Genomic DNA, 27962 nt, shown 5'->3' with positions numbered 1-27962 from the left:
ATTTTATTTAGTTTTTAAATAGTTTATTTTAGGTTATATTTATAATTTTGTATATTATATGAAATAAAATGAAATTGAATTCATTATAAGAACATTTAAAAACCTTACATTTCTATCTCTAAAGTGTAAACATTTCAATTGATAAAATATATCAAAACGTATCGGAAAACTCCACTGATTATTTAAATAGTTTTCAATTGTTTGCAGGCTCTATTTCTCGTACAGTATCGATTTCCGCTTTACAGAAGAAACACTGTTTACTGTTCAGTAAATGCTGCATTATACATGATCTGAAACAATAAGTTGTTCTTGAAACTCGAGTATTACTTAGAATAATAGCTGAATAATCCACGGGTGAGCAAGGGACACTTGTGTAATCTAAAAGTATTGTATATTTTATGAGGACTCTACATATTTTGTTAGTCTTTTGTAACTAAAACGAAACTTACGATACGAAACTATATTACGCTACCTATCTGAACGATTTGAATTCACCTTGTTTCTATTATTTATGTTTATACCTAATATAGGTAAAGTACATTACCTAAGTATTATTTAAAAAGTTTACAAAGGAAATTTTACCATATAAATGAGATTTCTGCCAGCTTCCCTCGAATCTACCTCGTAGGCAGTGCCTGATTAAGCAAGCGTGGGGCCCGTAGCAAATTCCTTAAAAGAGCCCTTGATCTGCTATGGGTTCTTAAGTATAAAGTTGTTAAAATATAATTCAATACTCAATACGTATCTTAAATACAGTACGTATTTGCTATCTATAGGTTCCAATTTTTTGGGTAATTAATAGTGTAGTGAATTACTATAGGCAATGTCTGTGTGCGTGTGCGTGTCTGACAGTTAGTCAGTCAGTCAGTCAGTCAGTCAGTCAGTCAGTCATTCAGTCAGTCATTCAGTCAGGCAGAGATGAGATGATTGCTTAAATATAGTTCAACGAAAGCGGGTAGTCAGATTCTGCCCGTGACATTCAATTTGACATCACCTACGCAGTCCCGTCGTGACCACGATCCATGCAACTGAGTCGAAATATCGTCAAATCCAAAAATATTATCGTGTTATGTACCCGTTGAACTATATTTAAGAGGTCTTATTACTGGATTACTTGACTAAAAAGCGAAGTACAAAAATACCTGCATGAATGGTGTCCACAAGGTACAAAAGCCGTGTCAGCTGTTCTCGCATAGCATATAGTGCAAAGTAGGTCTGACTGAGCGCCGCTTGAGCCAGGGGATCCTGACAGCGCCAGCGTATCTTTAGCACTCCTGAGTCGCCCCACTACCGTTTCAAGTGCTGCTAGCTCGTCTAATGTGACGTCTCCTAGAACTAATAATGTAAATAGTAAAAAAAAATGTATGGTGTATTTTATAATTTGTTCAATCTTTATACTCCACACGTTAAGTTGTTGTTTAACAATTATTCTTTGTGAAGTCAACATCTTCTGATGCTCTGGTGTCGGAGCGAAACGTGTCTAGAGAGTCTCCTGCTTTTCGCGGAGTATTCATTTACTTTAGAGATAAGTATATCTCTTCGCGAGTAAATTATGCTGAATCTTCCATATATGGCATATTTAAAAGCTAGTTATTACCCGCGACTTCGTTGGCGTCGATCTTTTTCGCTGTGAAAACAAAAGAAGAAACTATCTATATAAATTTTGAATAGGGGGGGCATTTAATTTTTATTTTTTTTATTTTTTCCAGTTCCGTTCAGTTCCATCCAAACGAAGTTCCAAGTTCACAAAATGTGTGAAGTCCACCAATCTGCACCAGGCCAGCGTGGTGGAAATAAATAAATATAATACGACAATACACACATAGCCATCCAGTCCCAATGTAAGCGCAGCTGGTTTGATGGGTACTAAGATAGCTAATCAATATTTTTATGAATATAATACACGTTAATACTTATAATATACAGAAAAACACCCATACACTGACAGACATATAAAACAAACATTTTCCAGTTAAATCCAAGTCTGGATGATGTAAGAGGTCAGAAATCGGGGAATTGATTTATCCTTCGCATCTGCTTTTTCACTGGTCTTTGAGGTCGTAAAGTAAAATAAATAGTAGCTAAATAACGGAAATAATACTCACATTTGTAAAAAGAGAATGGTTTACTTTTATCTTTTTCCAACATAAAATCCAATCCATCCAATCGGAATAGTGGCTCGGAGACCAATGCATTCGTTACTCTATTCAGATGCTGTGAATGATAACGATTTGAATTACGTTCTATTGTCAGCCGTGCTTATTTAATACAATGCAGATGTGCAGAGATCGCAAACCTTTGCAGAGTATCGCGGAATCAAATCTCGGTTGAGTTTTCTATAAACTAATTAATATTTAAATTTAATTTGGGGTTTTTGATATTTTTATAGATATCTACCAGATATAGTTGGAACAAGCAAATGACCCACCTGATTGTAGATACGTGGAAAAGTATTGCCTCTAAGCAAAACTTTGAAGGAAATGCAAGGAACTCATCACGCAAGTTGATTTATCATCAACCTATAACAGTCCACTGCTGGATGAAGGCCTCTCCTAACGGGAGGGTTTGCCCATAATTACCACGCTTAGTAGACGGGATAGTAATCGCTGTAAATGGTTGTAGACGCTGCATGCCGTTCTCCGTTATATTCCCTGAGTCGCCTAGAAAGACACTCACGGGAAGTGGATAGGTGATGACATCTGTATTCTGATCCGCCAACATCACACGGCAAGCTCTCATCTGCTCAACAGTGGTCTATTACACCTAAGCTAAGAGTGATCCAGGCTTACCTCATCGGCCAGCTTAGGGTCCAGCATCCTGATCAAGCAGCCAGCAACTGGTGCCAACGCCACGTAGTAGTGCATCCTGTCCGTATCAGGCAGACCTCGATTTATCAGCCTCACGAAGCTAGAACTGCCACCGCCTGGCACGCAGACTCTGGATACTACTGCCATTAGTATCTGGAAATAAATAAGAATGGGTACAGTATGAGTATAATAATTTAACTGCGTCATTGGTCTAGTAGCTAAAGCATCTTTTCATAGTGGACCGTATTTTTTTTTAACTGGTTTAATCATGTAGATATATTCCGAGCATAGCCATCCATCGCCCGCAGAGTGACTCGAGCCTTCTTATGAGACCTACAGATAGCGACCACGTATAAGAACTATCATCACTGGCAAAACGCACGCAAGAATTAGCATGGCATGGCAAGTCATAGGTACTGAATATAAAGTGATCCGGGTCATAGGAAACGAAATATCTGATTTTATTTAACACGCTGCATTTCATATCGTCGCATAGCGTGTCGTAACATTCTTCTTTCCCGTCTCTATGAGTGATCAAGGCCTAAACTCGTAAACAAAAACCAAATGAAGGACAGATTTATTATTCAGGGAAAGAAAAGCCAGTAAGTCTTTCACTGTGACACCGTGTCCTTCACAAAAGAGGGATTACATTAGTATGACCATTTTCACATATTTTTATCAGGATCAGACTTTTTAATATATATATTTTCGAGAACCTACACATCAAGTATACAACTACACATATGTAACGTAGCGAAAGTGAAACCTTTTCTATTAAAAGTAATGTTATAGCTCAGCTTAATTAAGTTATTAAATAGTCTTTTTCGAACATATTGCGAGTGAAGCATTTTTATATAGCTCAAGTGGAAAGGCCTCTTAATTTATTTAAGCAACTTTCCTCATATTTATATTCAAAAGTTGTTATTTTATTCGGTTCAGTAGAAGGTATAGTTTAGCGAAGCATCATTTGTAAGATGAAGAATGGAGTTCCCTTCGAATACATAGTAATATTTTTTGATTTGAGTAACGACGAAGATTCTTCATAACAGAATCAGCTCTCGGAACTTACTATAAAACTAACTTGATGTTTTAGACCTTGAATGAATTATTCGATTTTTATGGTAAATCGAATAAATACTTAAGTTTACTTAAACTTAAGTATTAAATCGATTTAACATATAAGCCTGACCAGGAAAAAATAAACCAAACAAAAATATTAGGGTAAGAATTACTTTTTTCTATATACTTACTCTGTCAAATGTGTTGCCATACAAATGAGGCGCTCGGCGCCCAGAATAGAAGAAGAAGAAGAAACACTTTATTGCACGTATAACATACAGGAAAAGAAACAGTAAGGAGTATACAGTACACAATGTAGACGTGCAAAGGCGGCCTTATTGCTGCAAGCAATCTCTTACAGGCAACCTTTGTAGATAGGACTTACAGCAAGAGAACGGGATAGTGCCAAGAGTGTTGATAGATATACATAAAAACCAAAATGTAAAGATACAAATACATATATAATTTAAATAAATATACGTAATATATAAAATATACCTACATGATATATAAATAGAAAATATACATAATATATATAAATATATAACAAACATAATATATATAAGTAGATTTTAACACACAGTTAAAAAAAAAAAAAAGAATATAAAGAATCTACTTCAAATTTCATCACTCAAAGAGAGGTAGTAGTCCTTCAGACGACTCTTAAATATCGGAAGGGAACTACTTCCACGGATTTCAGCAGGCAGATTGTTCCAGAGCATAACTGCTTTAAAGGTGAAAGAATTACTGAAGAACTTCGTTTTATTAAAGGGAGTACTAGACGGTTACCAAGGCGGGATCGAAGGTTGGAATGAGAAGATGAGTCAGAAATAAAGCGAAAACGATCCCTTAAATAAGTGGGAGATAAATGACTATAAAGAATAGAATAAAACAAGGAAAGTAGATGAACTTCACGGCGTTAACGGATAGGCAACCATTTTAGTCTAGCTCGGTACTCCGATATGTGATCAAATTTACGCAGTCCAAACACAAACCGGATGCATCAATTTTGTATGTATAACTGCTGACGGCTACCTATAATAATAACCTGAGACTTATGCGGATTTACGCAAAGTCCATATGAATTGCTCCATGTGTAGATACTGCGCAGGTCATTATTTAACTGAAAGATTGCTTCAGAAACATTGAGAGCAGGGGCAGCGACATAAACTTGCAAATCATCTTGCAAAGCTAGAAGTGAGGAGCTTAGAAACAGAGTTTATAAAAATGGCAAAGAGCAGAGGAGAAAGTACGCCGCCTGTGGAACACCAGCAGTAAGTGAGGAAAGAGTGGAGAATTTATTGTCACTATGCACACACTGCTGACGCCCAAACAAATAGCTACGGAACCATTCAATAGCACCCCGAGAAATGTTAAGTGATTTCATGATAGCAAGAAGGATATCAAAATCCACAGTGTTGAAAGCGTTACTAAAATCCAATAGAGCAAGAACTGTGACAAGTTGATTGTCCATGTTAGCCCGAATATCGTCGCAAACTTTTACAAGAGCGGTAACAGTGCTGTGGCAGCGCCTAAAGCCAGACTGGTACGGGCTTAGGATACTGTTGCTTACCAGGTAAGAATTAAGCTGGTCATGTACAATACGTTCCAAGACCTTTGATAAAAAGGGAAGTATAGAAAATAGGTAGCAGCCAGTAAATAAAGAAATCATCACGTATGAGAAATCCTGTTGTTACTAATGAAATCTAGTATACTGTTAATACTGTACTGTATTAAACAGAAAGCATCGGATTAACATTATAATTAACTGAACATGAAATATTTGCCCTTGTCCTTATTTAATGAAATGTGTGGTAACCATACCTGTATTTCGGCTTGGTGTATTTCAATGGAGCGTGAAAACGGGCACCGGGACCAAAGTAGGTCCCGATTCAGTTATCTGATTGCCTTTGGTGCAGAGATTTTGTCCCGATAATTCAAACCAATTTCGTAAATACGTTTGACCTGGACCTTGAATTACTCTATAGATATATATTTGGGATCAGTATTTCATAGACTGTTTTCAAACACATTGAAAGGGCGAAAATGATGTTTATCTATTAGAGCATCGAAATGTTCCAATTATGAATATGACAGCAGGTAGTGGGTAAAGATAGGAAGGTAAATCCGTAACATTTATTCTACAAAAATACCTTAGTGCCTGAAAACCAAAGTCTCCGAACAGTGTGTGTTGAATTACGGCTTTGAAACGTGGTCGCTAACTTTGGGTGTTATAAGAAGACTCAGGGTCACTCAGCGCGCGATAGGTTGAGCTATGGTTTGAGTATCTTTACGTGATCAAATCAAGATTAAGCTGATCTGTAGAAGATCCGGAGTTAACGGCATAACTCAAAGAGTCACGAAGCCAAAGTGGGATTGGGCGGGGCACATAGCTCGGACAACCGATAGATGAGGCCCAAGACTCCCAAGGTGCTGGAATGACGACCTACGGAGCCGCTGGACCCAAGCGGCGTAAGACATTGGTATTTGAAACTCCCAACGAAATGCATGTTGAGATGATGATGATATAATATGTCGATTTAATATAGGGGCATTCAAACTGCCAAAAAACGAATTAAAATTACATACACACTTACATATATTGCACCCAGTCAAAACCGGAGCGGGTTTCTAGTAATATTTAAAAAAAAAAATCAATTGTCACACAATTGTAATAGCAGACATGGGACGCGTGTTTCAAAAACTTAGCAAAGTTTAATGACCTACCTGACAAGTTCTTCCAAGTAAGAGTTCGTTTTGGTTGTTGCTGGCACTTGGTTTTGTTAGCAATTCCGGGAATAGTGCTAGCGTCATTTCCAAGGCTCGAGCGATTCCGTGATACAGGTCGAAGCATGTCGCACACAGTTTTATTTGACGAGGCTCCAGGTGAGCATCTTCTTCCACTCTGTCCATCTGACAATTTACAAGCAATTTCATCATCCTCAGTCTATCAATGTCTCATGGCTGGGTACAGGTCTTCCCTCTTTTAGAGGGGGGCTTAGAGCGTTGACAAAAGCCCACCAACTCTCATTGGATCACCACAGTTGGTGGTTAGTTGGTGGGCTTTCTCCAGAAAAAATTTCCAACGACGCGGAAGATATTATTGTGCATACAGGTGCGCTTTCTATTCCCAAACTCATAGTACGATGGGACGGCAGATGCAACACGACCGGAAAGAGATCAGACGCAAGACCGATAGCTTAACGTACTCTCCGAGGCACGTAAGTAAATCCCCGCCAATTTCCAAACTCCGGGTTTATATTAAAAATTTCTTGACGCAAATACCAAATAAATCTCGTAATCTACAGTTGAATATGCTCACCACTGGAACAAAGAGGCAGTTAAACTAACTATTAATGTCAAATGTTAATAACAATAAGCGCGACCGACGGTTAAATGTGCTCTCCGAGGCTCCGGGCAACGCCGATTTCAAAACTCTGCTAACTGAGGTTTAGCACCTAATCACCACGCTGAGCAGACGGTTGGTGACTGCAGTAGATAATAGTACAGGAGAACAAAGTACGCTGCCGCCCGTTCCCAGTTTTATTTCATTAGTCGCCTCTTACGATACCCATGGGAAAAGGAGAGATTTTGACAACTGTATTCTGATCTGCCGTCACTACTATGAAATACTGGAGCGCCGGTCGCCCGTGGAAGTGGTACCTGGAATTATAGCTAACCTCTTGCATCATTGTGAAGAATTCTGAAAATGCCCAGTTTAATTGACTCAGCAGCGAGTTGAGGAATGCGGCAGACTCTTTTGGGTGGTCCTTCAGGTAGTCTCCTATACGACTCTGTACTACTTCTGATGGGCATGGTCCTTGAAAGTTTATTATTATTTTCTATTAAAATCACCGTGGTATATTTTTAACTATTAATAACCTAATCAGAATCGCTAGCATTGGCACGAGGCATTTTTCAGCCCGGCGAAAGGACAAAATTGTACCTTCTCCCAGTTTTATCAACTCCCCAAGCACTGGAGCATGGGCGCAAATAATACACGTGTAAGAAATAGGGGTAAACTTCTCCTATTCCCTGTTGCCGTGCTTTGACAGGTGCCCACGTAAATTGTATCCCTTGTCCTGGGATATTATCGGGGGACATAACTACTGTCACATTTTTATGCTAACCGTACAGCGGGAATAATATAATATGTACCACGAGATAATTATATCTTTCCGTTTTGTCGTCGCATAGAAATAAAACGATAAAATGGAAGATTGATTCCGTGGCGCGCTTCTCGTTTCATTCAGCTTTGGTTTCATACGTTTACTAGTGCAATTGTAATGGATTCTGAAGTTGGTTTTCATTTGGATTGGAATAACTTTATATACTTAGTATTTAATATGTAAAAAATGACCGACCACTGTGACACAATAATTATATTGGCGCACCCTGCTGGAAATTTTTGATTAGAAGGAGTTTAAAAAATAAATCTTTAGAAAGAAGCAAACAAAGAAAGGTATCTGATAACTTACCAAAACACTGACTCATAAGTCCAGCATCCACTTTAGCTCCCAAATTGTTTACCGTTGGTTCTCTGTCACCAAAACTGAAATCAATAATCTTATACTTAATATATAACGCTGAGGAGGTTTTTTGTTAGTTTACTAGAAGGCGATGATCTCAGGAACTACTGATCCGATTTGAAAAATTATTTCAGACTTGGATAGTCCATTTATCGAATAAGGCTATAGGCCTTACTATCGGAAATTTAAACAATACTGAAATTTCTTTATTTTTATAAAATGTATAGCCATACTCCAGATGATGAGAGGAATCTAACGATACCTCATATTACATCCAAATCAGAGTAATTACTACTTTTTTGAAAAGTCGTGTAAAAAGGTAACTTCATGAAATTCATTGATGAGTGGAGGCCCGTGCTTTGTCTTGCACAACTTTCGCGCGTATTTGTGAGCGTATATTCTCTTTGAAATGGAGAGTCCATTCAGATTTGTTGGAGAGTTTTATTTCCCCCATCAAGATGTCAGTCTGTAATCTATACTTGTAAAACATAGTGAAGGAGGTCACTTAACTTAAAAGTTAAACTATGGGAAACTACGAAAGTAAAATTATGAGTACTGTCTATTGACTGATGTCACCTTGCAGCTAAATGCGGCCACTGTCTGTGCCGATACCCAAAGCCTGTGCCATGCCAAAAGCGCACAAGCACCCAGTTTGACTGCGCCCACGCGCGATTTTGATACGGGCGTACCAACTCTTCAATCATACACATTTGACTAGAAGAAAGAGTTTGAGATTTTATAACTCCAGTACTAGCACAGTGGGTAGGGGGGGGGGGGGGGGGGGGGAGTTCGAATCCCGGAATGCACCTCTAACTTTTCTATGTACCTAATGTGCATTTTAAGCTATTAAAATAACACTAGCTTCAACGGTGAAGGAAAACATCGTGAGGAAACCGGCATACCTGAGAGTACTGCAAGATGTTCTCAAAGGCGGTGTGAAGTCCACCAATATGAAGTGATATTTAACTGCTTGCGTGCGCGCCGGTGACTGAACTCAGTCCGTCAAGGGGAGACAGAATCATTAACCAATAGATTATCGCTTGATTTTGGCAACTGCGTGTCCCAAATGTGTTTAAAAACACCGACGCAAAAACGACGGGGTGTTATAGGTTTGACACGGTGTGCGCGTGTCTGTCTGTAGCATTTTAATTGCCAGAAGAGACGAACCAATTTTGTTTTTTTTTTAAAGTCGGCTATGATTGGTGAAAATTAGTCCAAGAAGTCCGCAGTCACAAAATCACATATTATTTCACAACTAGTATGATACAACTGGGTATCAAATTGAAGGGTTTGACTTGTAGAATACTAAACAGAATGACTTATTTCGAATCCCATATGGTTGTCAGGCTCAGCGCGACGGCTAATAGTTTTTTTGAAATACGTAAGTATTTATCAATTAATTTGTCCTAGCTATACCATAGTGTTAAGACATCTTCGTTTCTCCTTTACTGAGATGTACATACAAAATAAGGCATCACTCACTGTTTCAAAGGGACTCGTTCAATAGCACGCATGGTTTGAGGTTGTGTGGCGAATGAAGCTAAAGTCTGCACAAGGGATTCCCGAGTACTAGCAAGTACTATCCGAGGATCCGCGAACTCTGCACATAGGAATGCGGCGCAGGATACTACCAGTTCATCCCATTCTGAAGCAAAATTAATACTGCGAGAAACGGAAAAAGTAGATAATTTATTACTTATCTGTTATTTATTATTGATAAGAAATAAATGATAGTATTCCTCATTGAAATAACTTTTAAAATTAAATTTATGAAATTTCCTTACGTCAGCTATTTAAAAAAAGTTTCCAGCTATTTAAAAAAAGTCGGTCACTAATGTTGCTTTCTTCCCCCTCTGCGCAACTGTGGGGTTGCCAGGTTTAAGCAGGTAAGTAAATGTTATTGATATACGACGGCCGACTGGCGAAGTGGGCAGCGACCCTGCTTTCTGAGTCCAAGGCCGTGGGTTCGATTCCCACATCTGGAAAATGCTTGTGTGATGAACATGAATGTCTTTCAGTGTCTGGGTGTTTATCTGTAAATTTTAAGTATTTATGTGTATTATATTCATAAAAATATTCATAGCTATAGTACCCATAAAACAAGCTACGCTTACTTTGGGGCTAGATGGCGATGTGTGTATTGTCGTAGTATATTTATATACTCTCATCAGTTATTTAATCATTTGCTATATCAAATTAAAGCTTATTTTATTCTGAATCTAACGGTATTAGGTTGCTTAATCAAACAGTTGATTCAATCTACGGTTGCCTAATTTTTGGGGGGCATTTCCATGCGAGCAGCGAGACTAACTTGCATGTGTTGCGCGCGACTCCATGCGACTCGTGTGCTTGCGCTATTAAAGAAGATTCTTCCCATAATAAGTACTGAATTTAGTGCACATTCAATATTAACAAAAGTATCAACAATTATTAACACACATTTATTCGCGAGAAAAATACTAATTTTTATATACCTACTTATATATTTTTTAAATAAACAAAATTGATCGATAAAGTAGATGATAATACAGTTACTCGGATTCTGACTCTTTAAATACACGTAACTTACACGTCTCCAATAGCCTGAGGCGTGGGTGCTAAGCCTAAGGTGCCCGTAACCGCACTTTACAGGCCGGAACACAGGCATTGTAACAATGATGCTTGGCGGCAGAAATAAGCATCGCGGTAATAAGTACTTCCACCCAGTGGCATGCACTTCATACATGCACAAAAGCATTGCATACCCTAAAATTGAAATATAGCCCATATAAGAGCAGGATTACTTCCATTTTATGCAATTTTCCTGCTGTATGCATACCCTGGTAAGCAACCCAGTGCACGTCACTGCTTCCACCGACGAGCTTTGTTACTAAAAGCTGTAGATTACTAAAATGTAATGATTTTACTCTGTACTCAAACGTTTGTTTGAGTTTTTGTTAGGTACAATCGAATTATATAAATTTTCAATGGAAATTTTATTGATACCTGGTATTTGCTGAACGTTTATGGTCGGGTGCATATAAAGTCTCAGTGTGTTGCACAATTCTAGCATCGCATCCACGTGGTATTCAGGCACGAACGCAAACAATGACTCCGTGAACTCAGCTCCAGTGTTAGCTGATTGATAAACAGCAACATTTTATTATATTTTAATGTCAGGTTAGTTTTTTGTGGGCTCTTTTTAGACCACTTCGCGTTCGGAACCCTCGTAGCTTTAGGTTTAAGTTGGCGAACGAAGTTATCACCATCCCCTTAGAGTTATGGAAACACATATGTATGAATGCTTCATAAGTGCCTGTGATAGGCCTTTATGAATAAAAACAATTTGAATTTGAATTCGAATGAAATCTATTCCACAAATCAACTAAAATGATTGATTGAATGAATGAGTACACCTTTATTGCACACCACATAAACACAGCAAAATTGTAAATACAATGTGTTGTTTGAGTAATTATCATCACATTTTATTAAAAGTATGTATTTTTCGAGTGTAGGTAAATGTATGTCTATGGTGCTAGCTGCGCTCATTCACCTGCTCAATAGTCCCAGACTAAGGTAATCGGGGTCGCCAACGGTCCGACTGGGACGTCACGTCACGTCATCACCTCTACTTACGACCCCGGGAAGACGGCCGTTTGCTGAATGCTAAGGTAAAGCAACCTTTGTTGCCTTACCGCGAATTACCTACATGTGGTCGGTAATCATTAATCTTGCCGGGTCGAGCTACAAGCGCTGTGCAAGGGAGGCACCAGTGCGTTTCTAGGAGAGTTTCTAGGAGAGCCTCAGTTCATATTGGGAGGCTCCTTAGTAGAGGAATTCCTTAGCAGATTAATTTGATTTATCTCGTAAGGTTCAGCCACCGTTGAAATGTAAGCGTTCAAAAATAAGTATTACATTACAAATCTTTCAATTTCTTGACTTTTCTCTTTTACAATATGCATTTATACTCTTATAAACCGTTCTCTTGAATCACTGTATGTATCTATTGCTAAAAACTGCATCAAAATCCCGTTGCGTATTATAAAATATCTATGTAAAGAAGAAGATTTCAAGCCAATAATCAAATATTTCAGAAATAAGGTTTTAAAGAACTAGATAAGAATAAGATTTTGAATAGAATAAACCATTGTGGACTGAAGATATATGTATAATCTACAGACAATTTCGGAATTGAATGTATGCAGGAATAAGGCTGTAGGTACCTATCAAGGGAAGCATGAAGCTCAATATGCTTTTTTAATTTTGTTGTAAAGAGTTTTGGGAGGTGAAACAGATTGTCTATGGCCAACTGTTACAGAGACTTTTTTTTAAATAGTTTTTTTTTTTTATACTTCAAGTCTGTTTTAAGTGAATATAACACAGGATCGGAAGTCAAACTCTTTCGAGAAGAACAGTGCAAGAAACTCAGCAGTTGCTCTTTTTCCAAAAAGTTACAATATAACATTCATTTTTATATCTTGTGTGAGATGAAAGCGAAGCTAGTGCTTCTATTTTTTAGCTTGTAGAAGATTGAGAGACTCCGTAATTCTTGAAATTACTGAAAGTGGTAACTTACGGCTGGTATTGCCAACTTGAGTGTTAGATTCAGTTCGGGGCGTAGCTGCCCTCGATGTGGGTGTCTGTGGACTGAAGATATCACCATTATCCAATAGATACAACTATCACCAATCTAGCAAATATATGCGAATATGAGTTTGTTTATATATTTGTTTGATACGAATTTACGTACCTTTCCAATGGGTCATCATTTTGCATATACGTTGCAAAATGATGACCGATAGAAATGTCTGCTAAGACCGAAATTATTGATAGAATCGTCGAATAAATGAAAAAGGAAAAATACGTCTTATTGTACCCAACCACCAACCAAACACAAGGAAATTATATCAATAATAACTCGCAGTTACAATGGGCGGACTAATCGCAACCTATCATGAAAAGAAAGAACACCATAGAAATAAAACAATTTTTATTTATTTATTTATTAGCTTTTCAAGGGAAACAAATAGTACTATTACACATAAAATGCCGTATTTTTATATCACATTAACCAATGAAGTATCCACAACTTAGTTATGCATATAATACGATAACATTAACCACAATTGCTTAGGAGTAAGTATGAAAAAAAAAGAAAAATTAAAACAAAAACAAAAACTTTAACGCTTATAATACTTATTTTGCCATAATAATTTTCCTAAAAGTGTCAATTTTGATATGAAAAAAGTCCGTCTCACAATATTTGTTGTTGAAAACATTATGGAATCCGGAAATAGGCATACTGGATTGAACAGATTAGTAATAGTAAAGCTTTTTGTGACAGAGTTAGTCTTGGAAAGTACCTACCAACGCCATGCTTATTTCTGCCGCAAATCAACATCTGCTGTGCTCCGTCCTGACGAGTCCTACAGTTGTCGGTGTATTTACAGGCTAATGAGGTTTAAGCTCAGATTCTTCCTTCCTTCCTTGCAAAGTGCAAAGTGTTGCTCTGTTTAAAGGCGATTGGTTGGAAACCCTTACCATCGGGTGAGCCATTTGCTTGGTCTGTCATTTAAAAATGAATATGAATTTTTTACAACTTTTCACCTTTGATCAGAACTAGATGTGTATTCCAACTGAAGTGACGCATAACTCTGTGTTCCTATTAAAAAACTTTTTCCAGGCAATATTTCCTTGCTTGTGGCCTGTGAAATAAATTTTATTCGTAATCATTTATTCTTATTAAATTAGTACATGTAGTAATATTAAACAAATACTCCAGAAAATAACGTATTAACATGAAATATAATGATCTGAATAAACTTGAAATATTTGAATGTACCTAAGGAACATTATGAAAGTTTCTTTTACGGGTGTAAGATGTCTGCACCTTGCCTTTATTTTAATTTCAAGTAACAGAAATCGTTTCTTTCGTTTCTTACACGATAATGAGGTCACACAACAAAGAGGTAAGAGTATCACGTTCTCAGAAGGTCTTAATCTTATGAATAAGCCAACAATAAAAGTATTTTAAAATTCACAGTAAAAAAAAAAAATAGATATAATAACTAATTTCTACCTTTTAGTTTCGTTTATTTATAAAAGTGTGTTGTTTGTTTTAGTTTTTCTTAAAGTATTATTTTTATTATAGCAAAATTAATAAAAACTAATACACGATCAAATTTATTTATATTTGAGAAATTGGATAAAGATAATGGATCGAAATTATAATTATCATCATGCCTGCCTTATTTGATAAAATTATATAATGAAAATTGAAATAATTTTATCAAATTAGTGTATTGTCATCGATCCTGGAAATATTTACAAAGTTTGAACAAAATCAGATCGTTTGAAGAGAGTCAAAATCAAGTGCAAGGAAGTCGGTTACAAACATACAGATATTTATTGATGGATAGATAGATTAGATGACAATTCAATCGCTAATGGTGTGCGTTAAAAGTAACAGTTAAAAGCAACAACTGCTTAATTTTTACCATTTCTCATAGTTTTACAATTCTTACTTGCACATGGGCGGCGTAGTCTAGGTCAGAAGCAATACGTAGCGAATGCAAAGCTCCTGCAAAGTGCCGGGCAAGCTCAGACTGGCGTTGCTTTGTCCACACTGCACCGATCACCCATGACATCTGGAGAGCACTGGCTTCCAATTTCTCCTTAAAAAGTATACAATTTTACTTTACGACTGAGGAAACAAGCTGAAACCGCTGGAATCCAGCGGCTCAGGACTGTGGATGGAACTCTTTACAAAAGACCTACGTCATGCAGTGGACGTCGATGTGAGTGTTGATGATTTAACCGAAGGGTTATGAGCCATTCTAGTAAACTTTATTGATCGAATTGAAGAACCTGTTTACAATAGTTACAGTTTCGCACACACGCATATACAAACACACACATAAAACACTCATATACATATACATCCACATACACAGACACACACACACAATCAGGAGTACTTGGGCATACAAGAGATCTTAATTTTTTTATCAAGCTCAATTAGTGAGTAATTTATGTGCTATGTTTAAGTACTTGATTCTGTTTTGTTTTTATTTTATAACAAATAAAGCATTTTATCATTTTCATGATGATGATTACAATGATGATTTCAAATGTCATGTACGAAATGGTTGCAATAAACAAAACGCACTAAGCGCTTTAAGCTGCTTTGGATCTCCGAGTCTCGTTCGTTATATTACGGGTTCACTGTTGCTGCAATTATTTTACTATACTATTCGAGAAATCAATAAAATCACCATTTATTTACTTTTTAATAATCAGTGTACGTTAAATTCTAGTATTTGGAAGTATAATGTTTGTTGATTCGTAGGGGAATTTGGGCACTGTCATTTATAATTTACTTCAGTCGTAAAACTGTCAAAGCTCATTAATTGGTTAAATTTTTTAAGTGTTCAACATTCGTTTAAATAAATAAACGCGACGCTTGTATACGTCGGAAAAAGGATTTCGTGGTGACGCTAGAGTTAAATACAAAATTGATTACCTCGTATACACTTTTGGATCGATCTAGTTCTTTGAGCATGACCTTAAAAAGTTCTGTTTTCTTTTGACATTCTTCTGTTCTGGTTGGGATATCTGTTGGTAAAGGTTCTTTATTATTTATTTCTAATTTGAATAAAATAAATATAAAATTGCAGCAATATTTCATGACCTGAAAGAGCCTGAAGCTCCATTGTTACAATTAAAATCCGATGTTCTATATCATGAAGACAGTCAGCCAAGTCTAGTTGATTGTCACGAAGTTCACAAAGCTGGAATAAAAATAAATCAAATTTCAATGAAGAATACATAGAATGGATCAGGAAGGAGTGTCAGTTCGAAAAGATCAAAGTAGTAGCTCAATGTTATGAAAATATCTCCAGGATTCTTCAGATTTAAAGGATAGAAGTTGTTTAAATTGATTATATGAAATCTTTCGGAGGTTATAAGCTATTCCATTTCCTGTGGTGGTGTTACAATTTTATTATTACCCTTTCAGCATGTTTTATTGCTGCTCCGTGATACAGCGCAAGAAGTCCATCAAGCAGTCTCAAGTATGCATTTCGGTCATCAATGGGCCCGGCGCCGGGCATCATCGATCTTGTCCCTTTTATTGCTAGAGCTGTTTCACCAGTCGTTCTGAAATTATCACACTCCAGATTAAAAAAACAACATTGATATAAGTAAGAAAAAAATCACAGTAGCAGGTATATGTCAATCATATGAATGAATGGATACACTTTTATTTTACACAACAAACATTACAGAAAACGAGAAAAAATACAACACAGCGAATATTTAATGGCCTTATCGCTACAAAATGATTCCTTCCAAGAAACTAATGGCGTAAAAGACTTGTACCTAAAGAAAAGTTGTCGGTTGTGAGTACATTACACACATCATAGTTATATGACCAAAGTTTTCTTGCCAATGTAAAAACATGTCGTATTCGGAAATTTCGATAAACATCTTGACCTTAATCATTTAATAACTACCTGTTCGGTATTGGTGTCATGGGCGGATGCATAAATCTTGCAATTGAGGATATCACTTGAGGAAGAGTCGCAAGACCTGGTGAACCAGCTGCCATGTCACTTACACCTGATAAAATACATCACCAGTTAAAGATGTATATGTTAGTTTTCGCCAACATTTAGTTCGATTTGATATAAATGGCTGTTAATATCCAATCGAACATCGGTCATTTGATGAGGTGTGGAATGAATTTATAAATGTTTTTTTTGGGTTATATTGTACTTATCTTTTTGTTCTTATCAGGTCTTGTAAAATTATCTAACTTTTTTGTATACCCACCAGTGTCGATGCCTCCGGCTCTATTGTAGTTTGGTTCAAAGCTCTGTACAAATGTGTTATCTTCACCAAGGACATTGATTAAATCCTGCCTGGAATATTTTAAATAAGGATGGCATATGTTAAAGTATATTGTATGTCAAGTATCAAGGCTAGTCGGAGAGTTCATAGAAACTAATTAACTTCTCAAGTATAGAAAAAAATATCACTTCTCAAGTAATAGTGATATTTCTATGGGAAATATCTTTAAAGTAATTAGAAAAGAACTAATTATATTTCACCAAAAATATAAAAAAAGAAAAGAACATTCTTAAAAATAGGCAATTTGAAATAGATTCTACTAATTTACTATAATTTTAATAAAATAATTAAGATGTAGCTACTGACCGTAATGTCCTTACAAGGAATGGTAGCACACCTCCAAGACGATCGACATTGTAGAAATCCAACTCACCATCGATAAACGTTCTTGCAGGAATATGAGGAGGGGTTTGGCTAAAAGATAGTTGGCAAGGTTGTATATCAAACCACCACCACCAATAAGGCAGTTTTAATAAATATTGCTATAATTTCTATAGCTGAAGCTAATGTGGTAACCTAAAGTGTATTAATCTAAGTCATGATCTAAAGATTTTAGAAAAACCCCATGAGTTTGGAAAATATGAGATCGCTAAAATTCACCTAGAAGGAATCGTGGTAAAAATTTAGAAGCAATACTAACGAATTTCCTAAAGGGTTTTCGTTCCATAGGTGAAATACAGCTGAAAGAAGACGTGCATGACAACACCAGGAGATGGCCGGAGAGTTTCGAGAAACGTTAAACAACCTCTGTAAAATAAACTTTAGTCATGAATCCGATTGCTGTACAATTTTACCCTCTAACTTGCTCTGGGTACTAATATTTTCTGTTAGGTATTTTATCTTATATCTGGTGACAAGTTGACAACTGACAATATTGACCTAATTAGAATCGAAATGCATAAATGCACGGCATAGCGTTGCAGGTAACGTGAATATTTTTATTATTCTGTTTAATCAAGCTAGTGTAGTAAATCAAAGCATGTGAGCCGAAAAAATTATTTAGTTTACCATGTCCAATATGCAGTTGTCCATAATGTACCTCCTAAACTTTTCCAAGAAGATTTTTCTGGTTGATGGTACCATATTTGTACCGTCAGAGTTATCAAGCAGCATTAAGAGGAATTCCATCTGTAAATAAATATTGGCTTTATTAGACAGTATAAATATGGAAGATATAGAACTAACCAATGATAATGATTTTTGTTAAAGAATATTTTAGTACTTAAACAAATGATGGCCTAGAATAATTTATTCATTTAACAGTAATTGTATATCATTTTATAACAAATTATCAGATGAAATCCTAAAGATGTCTCTCAATAAGTTCAAAGATTATACAAACCTTAGCTTATAGTAAAATCCTATTATAATATTAAGGATTACATGTATGATAAAAAAAGCTTGAGTATGAATTTCTCTAACTTCATAGCTCAACATTAACTCGACTGTGAGATAGCGAAAACAAAAAAAAACTTGCTAAGTTTGTTGTGAGCTCTTCTTAGACCAGGGCGCGTTTTGAACCCTCCTAGCTTTAGTTTTAAGTTATTTAACATGTTACACTAGTGTAACATGTTAAATGTATGAAAGCTTCATAAGTGCCTGTGATAAGGTCATACATGAGTAAAACATTTTAGAATTGTTTGAATTTTAATAAACTTTTTAAGATTACTTTGATTTTATCATCACCCTTACCTGTATTCTTTCTAATGGCGTTATCGCATCGGTTATTTTATTACAATCTTCTCTGTATTGTGCTTCTAATTTGCTATCGCTTTCGGCGGTAGACTGTAGTTTTGATATTTTTTCTGAAACATTAATAAAATCCGGTCCCTTCTTTTTGGACTGTAGTAAAATTTAATTAAGTATTATGTTACCTATGACATCTGGTACGAATGTGGACTTCTCTATTGTTCCCTTTTCTGTCATTTCTAAAAGGCGTAGAGAATGTTTGAATTATTGATTAAGGGTAACAATTACTAACCTTCAAGTAATTTTTATTTCTAGCTCTATTTTAAAACATCTTGCTTTTTGTCATAAAATTCTTACCAGCGATTCTTGGGTCTGCCTCCCCTTGTACGGAAGTAGGACGCTGCCACCATGGCTTTCGGATTACTGAACGTAAAACGGCATCATCGGGGCATTTGACGTTTAAGAAGTTATCAAATCTGAATTATTAAAGAAGATTATTGAGATAATGGTTAAACATTTGACCGAAAGTAGATATGGTATCCAGTATTACAAAAACACTTTATTTATTAATAAAATTTTGATGTAATTAAATGATAATGCTTACGTTATTTTATTAAAAAACACATATTTTGCAAGATAATGTCTCGTTTCTTGATGCTGCATCAGACCACATAAAACGTAGACTCCCTCTATCTGTAGGTTGAAGTTCAAATCCTGTAACATAAAATATAACAGATCAAAACAAAGCCGCAAAATTCCTGATTTCAGAAACCTATATTCAATACTTTTATTTCTTACCGGAGGTACTAAATCGAAGAGTAGACATTCTCTTACAACACAGTGTTCCAGTATATCGCACAATGCTGCTTCCTCTAGAAATATCCAAAGCAAGTTCAAAACACTTGATATACGTGACTTATGTAGCGATAGAAGTTTCTGCGCAAGTCCGTGCTGAAATTTTATTTTTCCTTTAAAAATGTACTGACGATCTCTTTCTATGAGCATACATTTAAAGAACTTTGTTAAAGCGTCCAGTTGTTCATTTTATTTTGATGCCATGTGACCGTAGTTACTTAACACATAAATAACATAGATATTCGAAAAAGAGTTAAAAGGTAATTTCTTACAAATTTTTGATCCTTCATTGTCTGATAAAACTCTGCGGTACTTGGTTCAGAACGTTGGTCTTTCGCCTTCAAGCCTAGTGCTCCTTTGAACCTCGGCAGCAATTCTGACACTACTACATAAGAGGATCTTAATACTGGACGCAGCTCTTCCACCACCAGTCTTGAAATAGACATTAGAAACGCCTGAAAAGTTCATTGAACCTTAAGTGTGGACTCATGAGTCATGAGTAAGTCTAGAGAATGCAAGCATAGGGAAATATTTAAAAAGGAAAACGGTTCCTGTGGAATTTAAAAAATCAAAAAACGCAGACAAAAATCTAATCATACCTTATTCGACATCTTCTTAGCTTCGCCCTGTAAATCTATACTATGTGGTGAAGCTCTGGGACTGTAATTAGAATTCGAACTGTGGATACGCAAGGCCAATTCTTCTTCACCTTTAGATGTCTCTGATTTTGTCTGGAGTTAGAAACGGGAATTTGGAATAAAACTAGCGAATAACTCTTAAAATAGCCGAGTTTAAATTTACCCAACGCTAAATACGTATCTTGTGCTAAGAGTAAACAGTAAATAGTATAAGCTACAATTTCAAAGCTCTGATAAGGTGCTACTAGCTCTTATAGTAGGATATCTGTGATTGTTGGATACTCCATAATTTATTGAAGAAAATTAACCTCTGGAAGGAATTATCAACTTTCCTATTCCTGACTATGGATGTTTACTGCTGGACTTATACATTTCTTTAACAAGGTTATATCTGCTTCTCCGTCTTGTCCTATCCCGGGTTTTTGTTTTGAGTTTATTAGCCATGTTAAATATGACTAAAACTTTCTTCTTTTCAGCCTTGGGTACCTAGTGCCCACTGCACAGCACAGTTTATTTTTATTTACTAACAATAGGCCAGCGCTTGACGACAATCATGCTTTTAGAAGCAATGATGAGGTCTAGGTTGGAGCACGCTTGCCTAGAAAAAGCCTATTAGCCTTGAAGGTACTCAAGTTATACGTGGCAGGAAACACAGTCACCGGGAGGGCATTCCACATCCTAGCGGTATGTTTCAGAAACGTGGATAATAAACGTTTCAAAACAGTAATTTCGTAATTACTGTTTTAAAGTTGATTAACCTTTTGAATAATATTTAAAAAGACTTTCCAAGTCTATCTTTAAAGACTAACAGTTAATAAATTAACTAAAATTCCTGTAACCAAAAAACTTTACCTTACTGCTCTTAGCAGTGACTGATGGTTTCAGATCAGATAGCTTCTCCAGCTCATCAATTAATGCATCGAGTGATTTTAAAAGTATGGCAGCTCGTAGACATTCCCGAGAAGGGGGTACTTGGATTGGTGCGTAACCTTCTACTGGGAAACTGAATTACGAAAGAAGTAGATAATAATTGATAAATAATATCTAAAAAAGGGTTTCTTAATTGAAAACAGCTAACCAATTTCTATGCCTGTTGAGTATTTAAAACAAAGTTCAGTCAATTAACCTTAGGTTATTTAGGTTGAAATAGCAAGAAAAGTTACCCTGACTTTTGTTATCTACTTACATAAATGGTAAGTGTCCGAAGTTTGCGTAAAGATGTTCTTGCATAGCTAAGGATACAGCTGGAAAATAAGCGAGTCCAGACCCACGTGTTACCCGGTTGAAAGCCACTCCAAGGGATTGGCCATTTCTAAAATCAAAATGAAATAATTCAAGAAATTTTCATCTTCGATTATTGTCATTATCTTTAAACAACAGTAACTAACTATTATAAATAAAAACTTTATTGTATCACATTCCAGCAAGTTATACCACGATAACAGTTTTTTTTTTAATATCATTATCGGCTCATCATACATCCGAATGCTTCACACAGGTCTACTTTCTCTTAAGGAGTGGATATTGACCATCATTTTGCTTAAATATCTGATGGTGGGCTATTTCATCATTACTAACCCCTTACCGGCCCATTACAACTTTTTCCCTTTTATGTACAAGGAAAAAGATTTCATTTCAGTATGAGAAGTGTTTAGGCCATCACCTGTAGATTGGACTTCACACGTCTTTGAGAAAATTATGGAGAACTCTCAGACAGGTTTTCTCATGTTTTACTCCACTGTTACAACTTTTTTCTAACAGAAATATCTAGAGTAGGTATATTTCAAAAATTATTACCTGAAGTACTCTAAGGTGCCCTTATCCATATCTATACAAGAGCCTATGACGTCACCAGGAAGCCAAGTCTGACCATACGGTGATGTAGCGACATTCCATCGTCTCACTCTACCGCCGTCATACGCGTAGGAATGAGCTGTGTCTCCAACTCCTGTGTCCATGGAGAATTGGCAAGCTGAAGTGCACCAGCCGATCTAAAACACAATGTAAATATGTTCTCAAGGTTTCCTAAGTCTTCAGGAATCTCTCCCTGGTATACCCTGTTTAGCTTTATTTAATGCCTTTGTCTAGACTTAAGCTTAGTTTCACATTCGACCCTGAGTTTGACATAATTTGGATAGAATTGGCTAGATACTTTGTTCATGGTCTGTCAGCGAGTGGTGGAGAGAGCTACGCTTGGAGTATCACTACGATCAAATCAGGAATAAGGAGATCCGTAGATGAATCGGCGTTACCGATAAACCTCATAGTGTCGCGAAGCTAAAGTGGCAATGTGCCAGTTAGCTCGGAGAACTGATAGACTCAAGGTGCTGAAATGGCGACCTCGCAACGGTAAACGCAGTGTTGGTAACGGTAAAAGCGAGCCGCAGAAGACCGTGGTATTTGGAATTTTTTACAACAGATCTATGCCCAGCTGTGGACGTCTGACATGATGGTGATGACTTTGTTAATAATAGTCCACACATGTAATGTTATTAGCAACCTCTCTCTCTCTCTTTAACTGCCTCGTGATTCTAGTGTGAGTGTCTGACTACGGATCACAAAGTAAAAATATAATTGGTTGTGTATATAAGGTGTTGAATTTTTCTTTCTTAAACGGGTACTGAAATTTTTTACCAGAAAAGTCCAATACCTAACAACTCTTGGCCTGACTCGAAAAACGAATCCAGTAACTTATAATCCGTAGTTTAACACCAATAGGACAACGAGGCAGTAGAAGCAGCATTGTAAATGTATTACCCAATATTGAACCTAATTTTGTTAATGTAGTAACAATGTTAACCAGTACTCCAGCATCGATATTTTGATATTGCTCGCCAGTTCGCCCGACCTCATCTCAATTAGTCCCCTTCTCGCCCAATTAGACCTACTGTGGGGTTAATTGGGTGGACGGTCGGCGTACGTTCAACGTTTCTAAATGTATCAAACGGAAAATGGCTGTTTTACGCCGGCTTAACTTGTATTGTGATATATGGGTATAATAATCAAAAAGACTTCCACTTTTAAGAGTGGAACAAATAAAATAAAGATATATTTAAAAATCTCATAGTAGAAAATATATTGTCAGGATATATATACACATCATCAACATCACCATATATCTCATAGGTCAAGCATATTTCTCCATCGAAGGCGGTTAGTAGAAGCCTTTGTCAAACTCCAAATTTCCCTATATCCCTTCGACCTCTTGGTCGTCCTCGGCTTCTACGCTCCTTTAATTTTCCCTCCAATCCGCACTGAGCCAGCGTGGCGGCCTAAACTCTTCTCATTATTGAAGGAGACCCGTGCTCTGTAGTGGGCTAGTTATGGGTTGATATGATGATGATGATGATAAACTTCTTGGGGGGTTTTGTACCGTCCATGTCCTGTCCATTGCATTCTCAACAGTTTCATGGTATTAATTACATTCGGTTCTTTAAAAGACGACTCACACATTTGACAGAAAATGGCAAAAGTTCATCATAGCGCGTAATCGTTGGATGCCCTGTCACTTAGTTCAAATCGCATTGGCACGCACGAAGCGCTTGGTTTCATCCTCCCTTTTTAATATGCTGGGGAAAAATATTCGAATATCTTCTGGTATCTTCTTAGGCGGGCTCCTTTTTTTTTTAGCTTTTTTTAATAGTTATAATTAACGGACAAAGGAGATGGCCCGCCTGATAGTAGGTTGAAAACCTTTGCCTAAATATATAAACAGAGCAACATTTCAGGGCATGCAAGGACCACGTCCTGCACTATGCCGCTTTAAAATGCTGCTTAGCGGCTGAAATAAGCATGGCGATAGTACTTCCTCGAACAACTTTTGTCACAAAAATATAAAAATATACAAAAAGCTCTACTTAGACTGAACGTTACGCTTTCATATAAGGTGTGATTGCAGGCAAGAGTTTCTTCTGTTTCTTTTTTATTTTTAAACATTTTAAGAACAAGAAGGTATGAGTCCATTTTAAGAATATCGCCTGATATGTAACCTTACAAGAATATTCAACTCTATTTCATAATATTGGAGAAATATCTTACCTGCATAATGCCTTTCGTACCCAATTGAACTTCGTACATCCACTTCCCTGCATAAACGCAAGCCGTAGCTCTTATCGTTGCGAAATTGGATAGACCCTGTACACTGACGCGCTCGTCTCCCACGAGAACCAGTCTGCCAGTACCTAAAGAGCTATTTCTTGGTCACATTTTTATTTAATTAGCTGGTATTGCAGGTGTAGCCTTATAAATGACCTGATTTTTAAATGTTTAAAAAATCCAACGGAGGTATTTAAAATTCCTACACAATTGTCAGCACGTCTTGTTTCGTCAATCATATTTTTTTTAGTTTTGACAAATCGGTCCTCAATCAAGCGTTTCGGTCATTCTTGTGTTTCGAACACAGACTACATAATAAACTTCAAGATTGCCAGAGGTGTGTCTATGCTCGAAAAGTTTCATAAGGACCAATGGGAATTAACTTATGCCTACACATATAGCTAGGAACAGGTCCGGGAATACTATCTCATGTTGATAACAACAGTCTATTTTTTCTAACTTGTCTTTGAATGTAAATAATCTTTTTGTTTATTTTCAAATTATAAGAAAATAATAAAAGCACACTTTCATAACGAAAATCTTTTTCATTGTGTTTATTTATTTTAGCGCACATGTTCTTTCTATTTATTTAAAACATTATATATCAGACAAGTAAGTAAAAATGTAGTGTAGTATCCCTTCGACACTTTTTCGCATCACCGTTTTATATATTTTAGCATGCTGTTTCATATTGAAAAGTAGCACCTGACTCATTGAAAGAGTTTTGTTGGTATGTAGTCTATAATTATAGGCAAACTTATGGTCTCCTAGTAGTTTCGTAGAATCACGTACCTGTTAGTGCATCAAATACAACAAGTTTAGGTCCTATGCGACCAGGTCTTTCATCGGAGGCATCAGTATTCTGGAAGGTATGTCTTGTCAAATACAATTCAGTTATTTTAAAGAACAATAAGGCTCTTGTAAGAAATCATTTCGCAAAAATACGTACATCGGGTGTCGCTGGCGTGCGCTTTTTAGATGATTTAGATTTTTGTATCGTTTTTGAATCCAACATTTTTGGTAGGTTCTCCTGTATATGACTTACATATTTGGTCCTCCTAAAACAATATTAAGATTTAGGATGCTCATTTATTGATTCCGCATACTAGCGAGCCCACGAACAAGTTAATAAAACGAGTTAGGTAGACATTTATGCTTCCTTATTTTGTTTATAAATGCGTCATAATTGTTGGTTAATTGGCCAAATTATGACGAACTTTTTAGGAATTGACAAAGAACATTATGCTTTAATAAATAAATATACTACGATACAGATTACTACGATAGAGCGTAGCTTGTATTATTTGCATTTTGCATTGGGCATTAAAATGACTGATGACTTTCTGAACAATATACATAAATACTTATGATATAAATATTTTGAATCCGGTTGGAACCGTTTATTTTCCTGGCATAAAAAGTAGTAAATGTTCATCTCCGTGCTTTCAGCTAAATTAATGCCAAAAATTAAGTATAATGCTTAACTAATAAACGTAATGTAACGACAAACAAAGAAACACACTTTTACATTTATAATATTAAGTAAGTTAGTTACGCTGGAAATTATCAAGTGTTGCGTTAATGGCTTAACATGAGCATTTTATAAAGTGCGTAAATATAATATTTTATTAAATTGATTAACAAATACTTTTCAAGAAACGATTAAAATTACATTTGATTCACAACCTATTAACCTATATGTTCGTGAATTGAGTTAGTGGGTAATTCGAAATAAATACGAGAGCATTTTCGATACACTTCAGTCTTGTATGAGACTCGTGTAGAGTACCTACCGGTACACCTCACGGTCTTTTTGTCGCTATCACATCCCTATTAATCCCTACTAATATTATAAATGTCAATGTAAGTTTGTTTGTTACGCTTTCACGCAAAAACTACTTAACCGATCCTCATGAAAATTTGTACACATATTATTGGAAGTTTGAAGTAATATAGAATACTTTTATCCCGACATTAAGCTCGATTCCTTTGGGAGAGGGGATGAAAGTGTTTGACGATCTTACACCATAACTCGGACAAATTATAACCGATTTAAATAATTACTTTTTTACTATAGAGATTATAAGATGTGTTTAATTTTGCCCAAACTTTGTGTATATCTGATTAATGTGGTTGGTGATAGAGGACAGAACTCCTCAGCGGACAGCAGCAAACCCCTCATTTAAGGCTTAGCGATACTGAATACTTTAATTTTTTTTATAATTACAACTAACTATTGCCACATTAAAAAACAAAATAAAACGCAGACGAAGTCGCGGGCAACAGACCAGTACATATATAAAAGTAATGTTGTTAAACTTTAAGCACTTACTGATTATGCTTGTCAGAGTTATCCTTCATGACCAGCTCGTTGCCGAAGATCCTGCGCACAGTGTCGTGCACCTCCCCCTTCTCTGCAGAACTACTGCACCCCCCGAACATAGAACGGAGAACGTTCATCATCACCAACTGTGGCTGTTCTGCAATTTCCAGCCTCGATAGAAATAGTTTATACATTATTTATTTCCTACTAAGCCAGCTCACAATCCTAATTCCTACCAACCCAAACCCTTTTTTTTTTGTACTAATTATCTCTATTGCTGATAAAATCGCGACATTGTTTTAGTCAAACAAAGCCTATTAAATCCCCTGCTAATATTACCCTGGAGTTTTTTCCAGAATTTAAAGTATCGTATGTCTATCTTCAAAGTGCGAGCTATATGCGCCAAATTCTAGCAAGATTCGTGTAGCGGTTAAACACAAATATAAGTTACAAACATACAAACAAATATATAATAGTATGGATTTTTGTGATTTTTCTCATGCATGCAATAAAAGTGAATTTATTAAATCCGCCTCGAAATGTGAAAGGACCCATTTCAATTTCCATCTCTGCTTTAAGAAAAGAGGTCCGTGCCTAACAGTTGATCATTTGTTGGACTGATAAAAATGAAATACGGCTATGAACGTGGAATAACGTGGAATAATGGCACGAAGAAAAAGATACTAATATAGTTCCCAGCAACTTATAATGGCCTCCGCCAAAACAATATAACTTTATTAGCTGCGACTTGCTTGGGTTTACAGTTGTCTACGTAGATAGAAAGAGAAGAAGGTTTTTACATTTATAGGGTATTTACATTTCATAATATACGAAAACAAGGTGACCAAATCTAAAATAGTACAAATATCACAAACAAACTAAAAACTGTGATAAAAACGAAAATGTTTATCAAAAAGTATGATTCTGATCATTTGATGTTTTAACTTCAATTTGATTTAAGTTTTTGACACATTTGTCATTTCATTTTGACTCTACTTTTATTTTTAAGTGATACATCTAAGATATTCGTTGTTCTTTGTACATATCAATAATATTATATACGAAAAGGTTACAT

General features: G+C 36.2%; 1 protein-coding gene across 2 annotated transcripts; it reads right to left on the bottom strand.

The window, feature by feature from the left end:
• Positions 1-102: 102 nt before the first annotated feature.
• LOC120623823 (E3 ubiquitin-protein ligase RNF123-like) lies at positions 103-27743 on the bottom strand. 2 transcript variants are annotated; one of them, XM_039890083.1, is made up of 36 exons: positions 27705-27743; positions 26897-27044; positions 25514-25622; positions 25357-25426; positions 24508-24650; positions 22267-22460; positions 21656-21781; positions 21322-21472; positions 20431-20562; positions 20104-20286; positions 19775-19927; positions 19581-19690; positions 19334-19452; positions 19162-19215; positions 18980-19092; positions 18296-18415; positions 17928-18034; positions 17594-17701; positions 17210-17298; positions 16891-16996; positions 16387-16534; positions 16068-16167; positions 15900-15991; positions 14902-15051; positions 13985-14082; positions 12954-13024; positions 11381-11512; positions 9878-10040; positions 8972-9109; positions 8345-8418; positions 7547-7686; positions 6594-6779; positions 2790-2960; positions 2106-2214; positions 1143-1335; positions 103-290 (listed from the first exon to the last, which is right to left on the bottom strand). In XM_039890083.1, the coding sequence occupies exons 2-36, from the start codon at positions 27025-27027 to the stop codon at positions 194-196; spliced, it is 4380 nt and encodes a 1459-aa protein (XP_039746017.1). In that variant the 5' UTR covers positions 27028-27044; positions 27705-27743; the 3' UTR covers positions 103-193. The 2 variants fall into 2 exon arrangements, with proteins under 2 accessions (XP_039746017.1, XP_039746027.1); XM_039890093.1 differs by lacking the exon at positions 8972-9109.
• Between the last annotated feature and the right edge of the window lie 219 nt (positions 27744-27962).

The sequence above is a fragment of the Pararge aegeria genome, chromosome 1 (genome assembly GCF_905163445.1).
Source record: "Pararge aegeria chromosome 1, ilParAegt1.1, whole genome shotgun sequence".
NCBI lineage: Eukaryota > Metazoa > Arthropoda > Insecta > Lepidoptera > Nymphalidae > Pararge > Pararge aegeria.
Note: the sequence above shows the minus strand (reverse complement) of the source record. Positions and strands in the feature narration are given on the sequence as shown.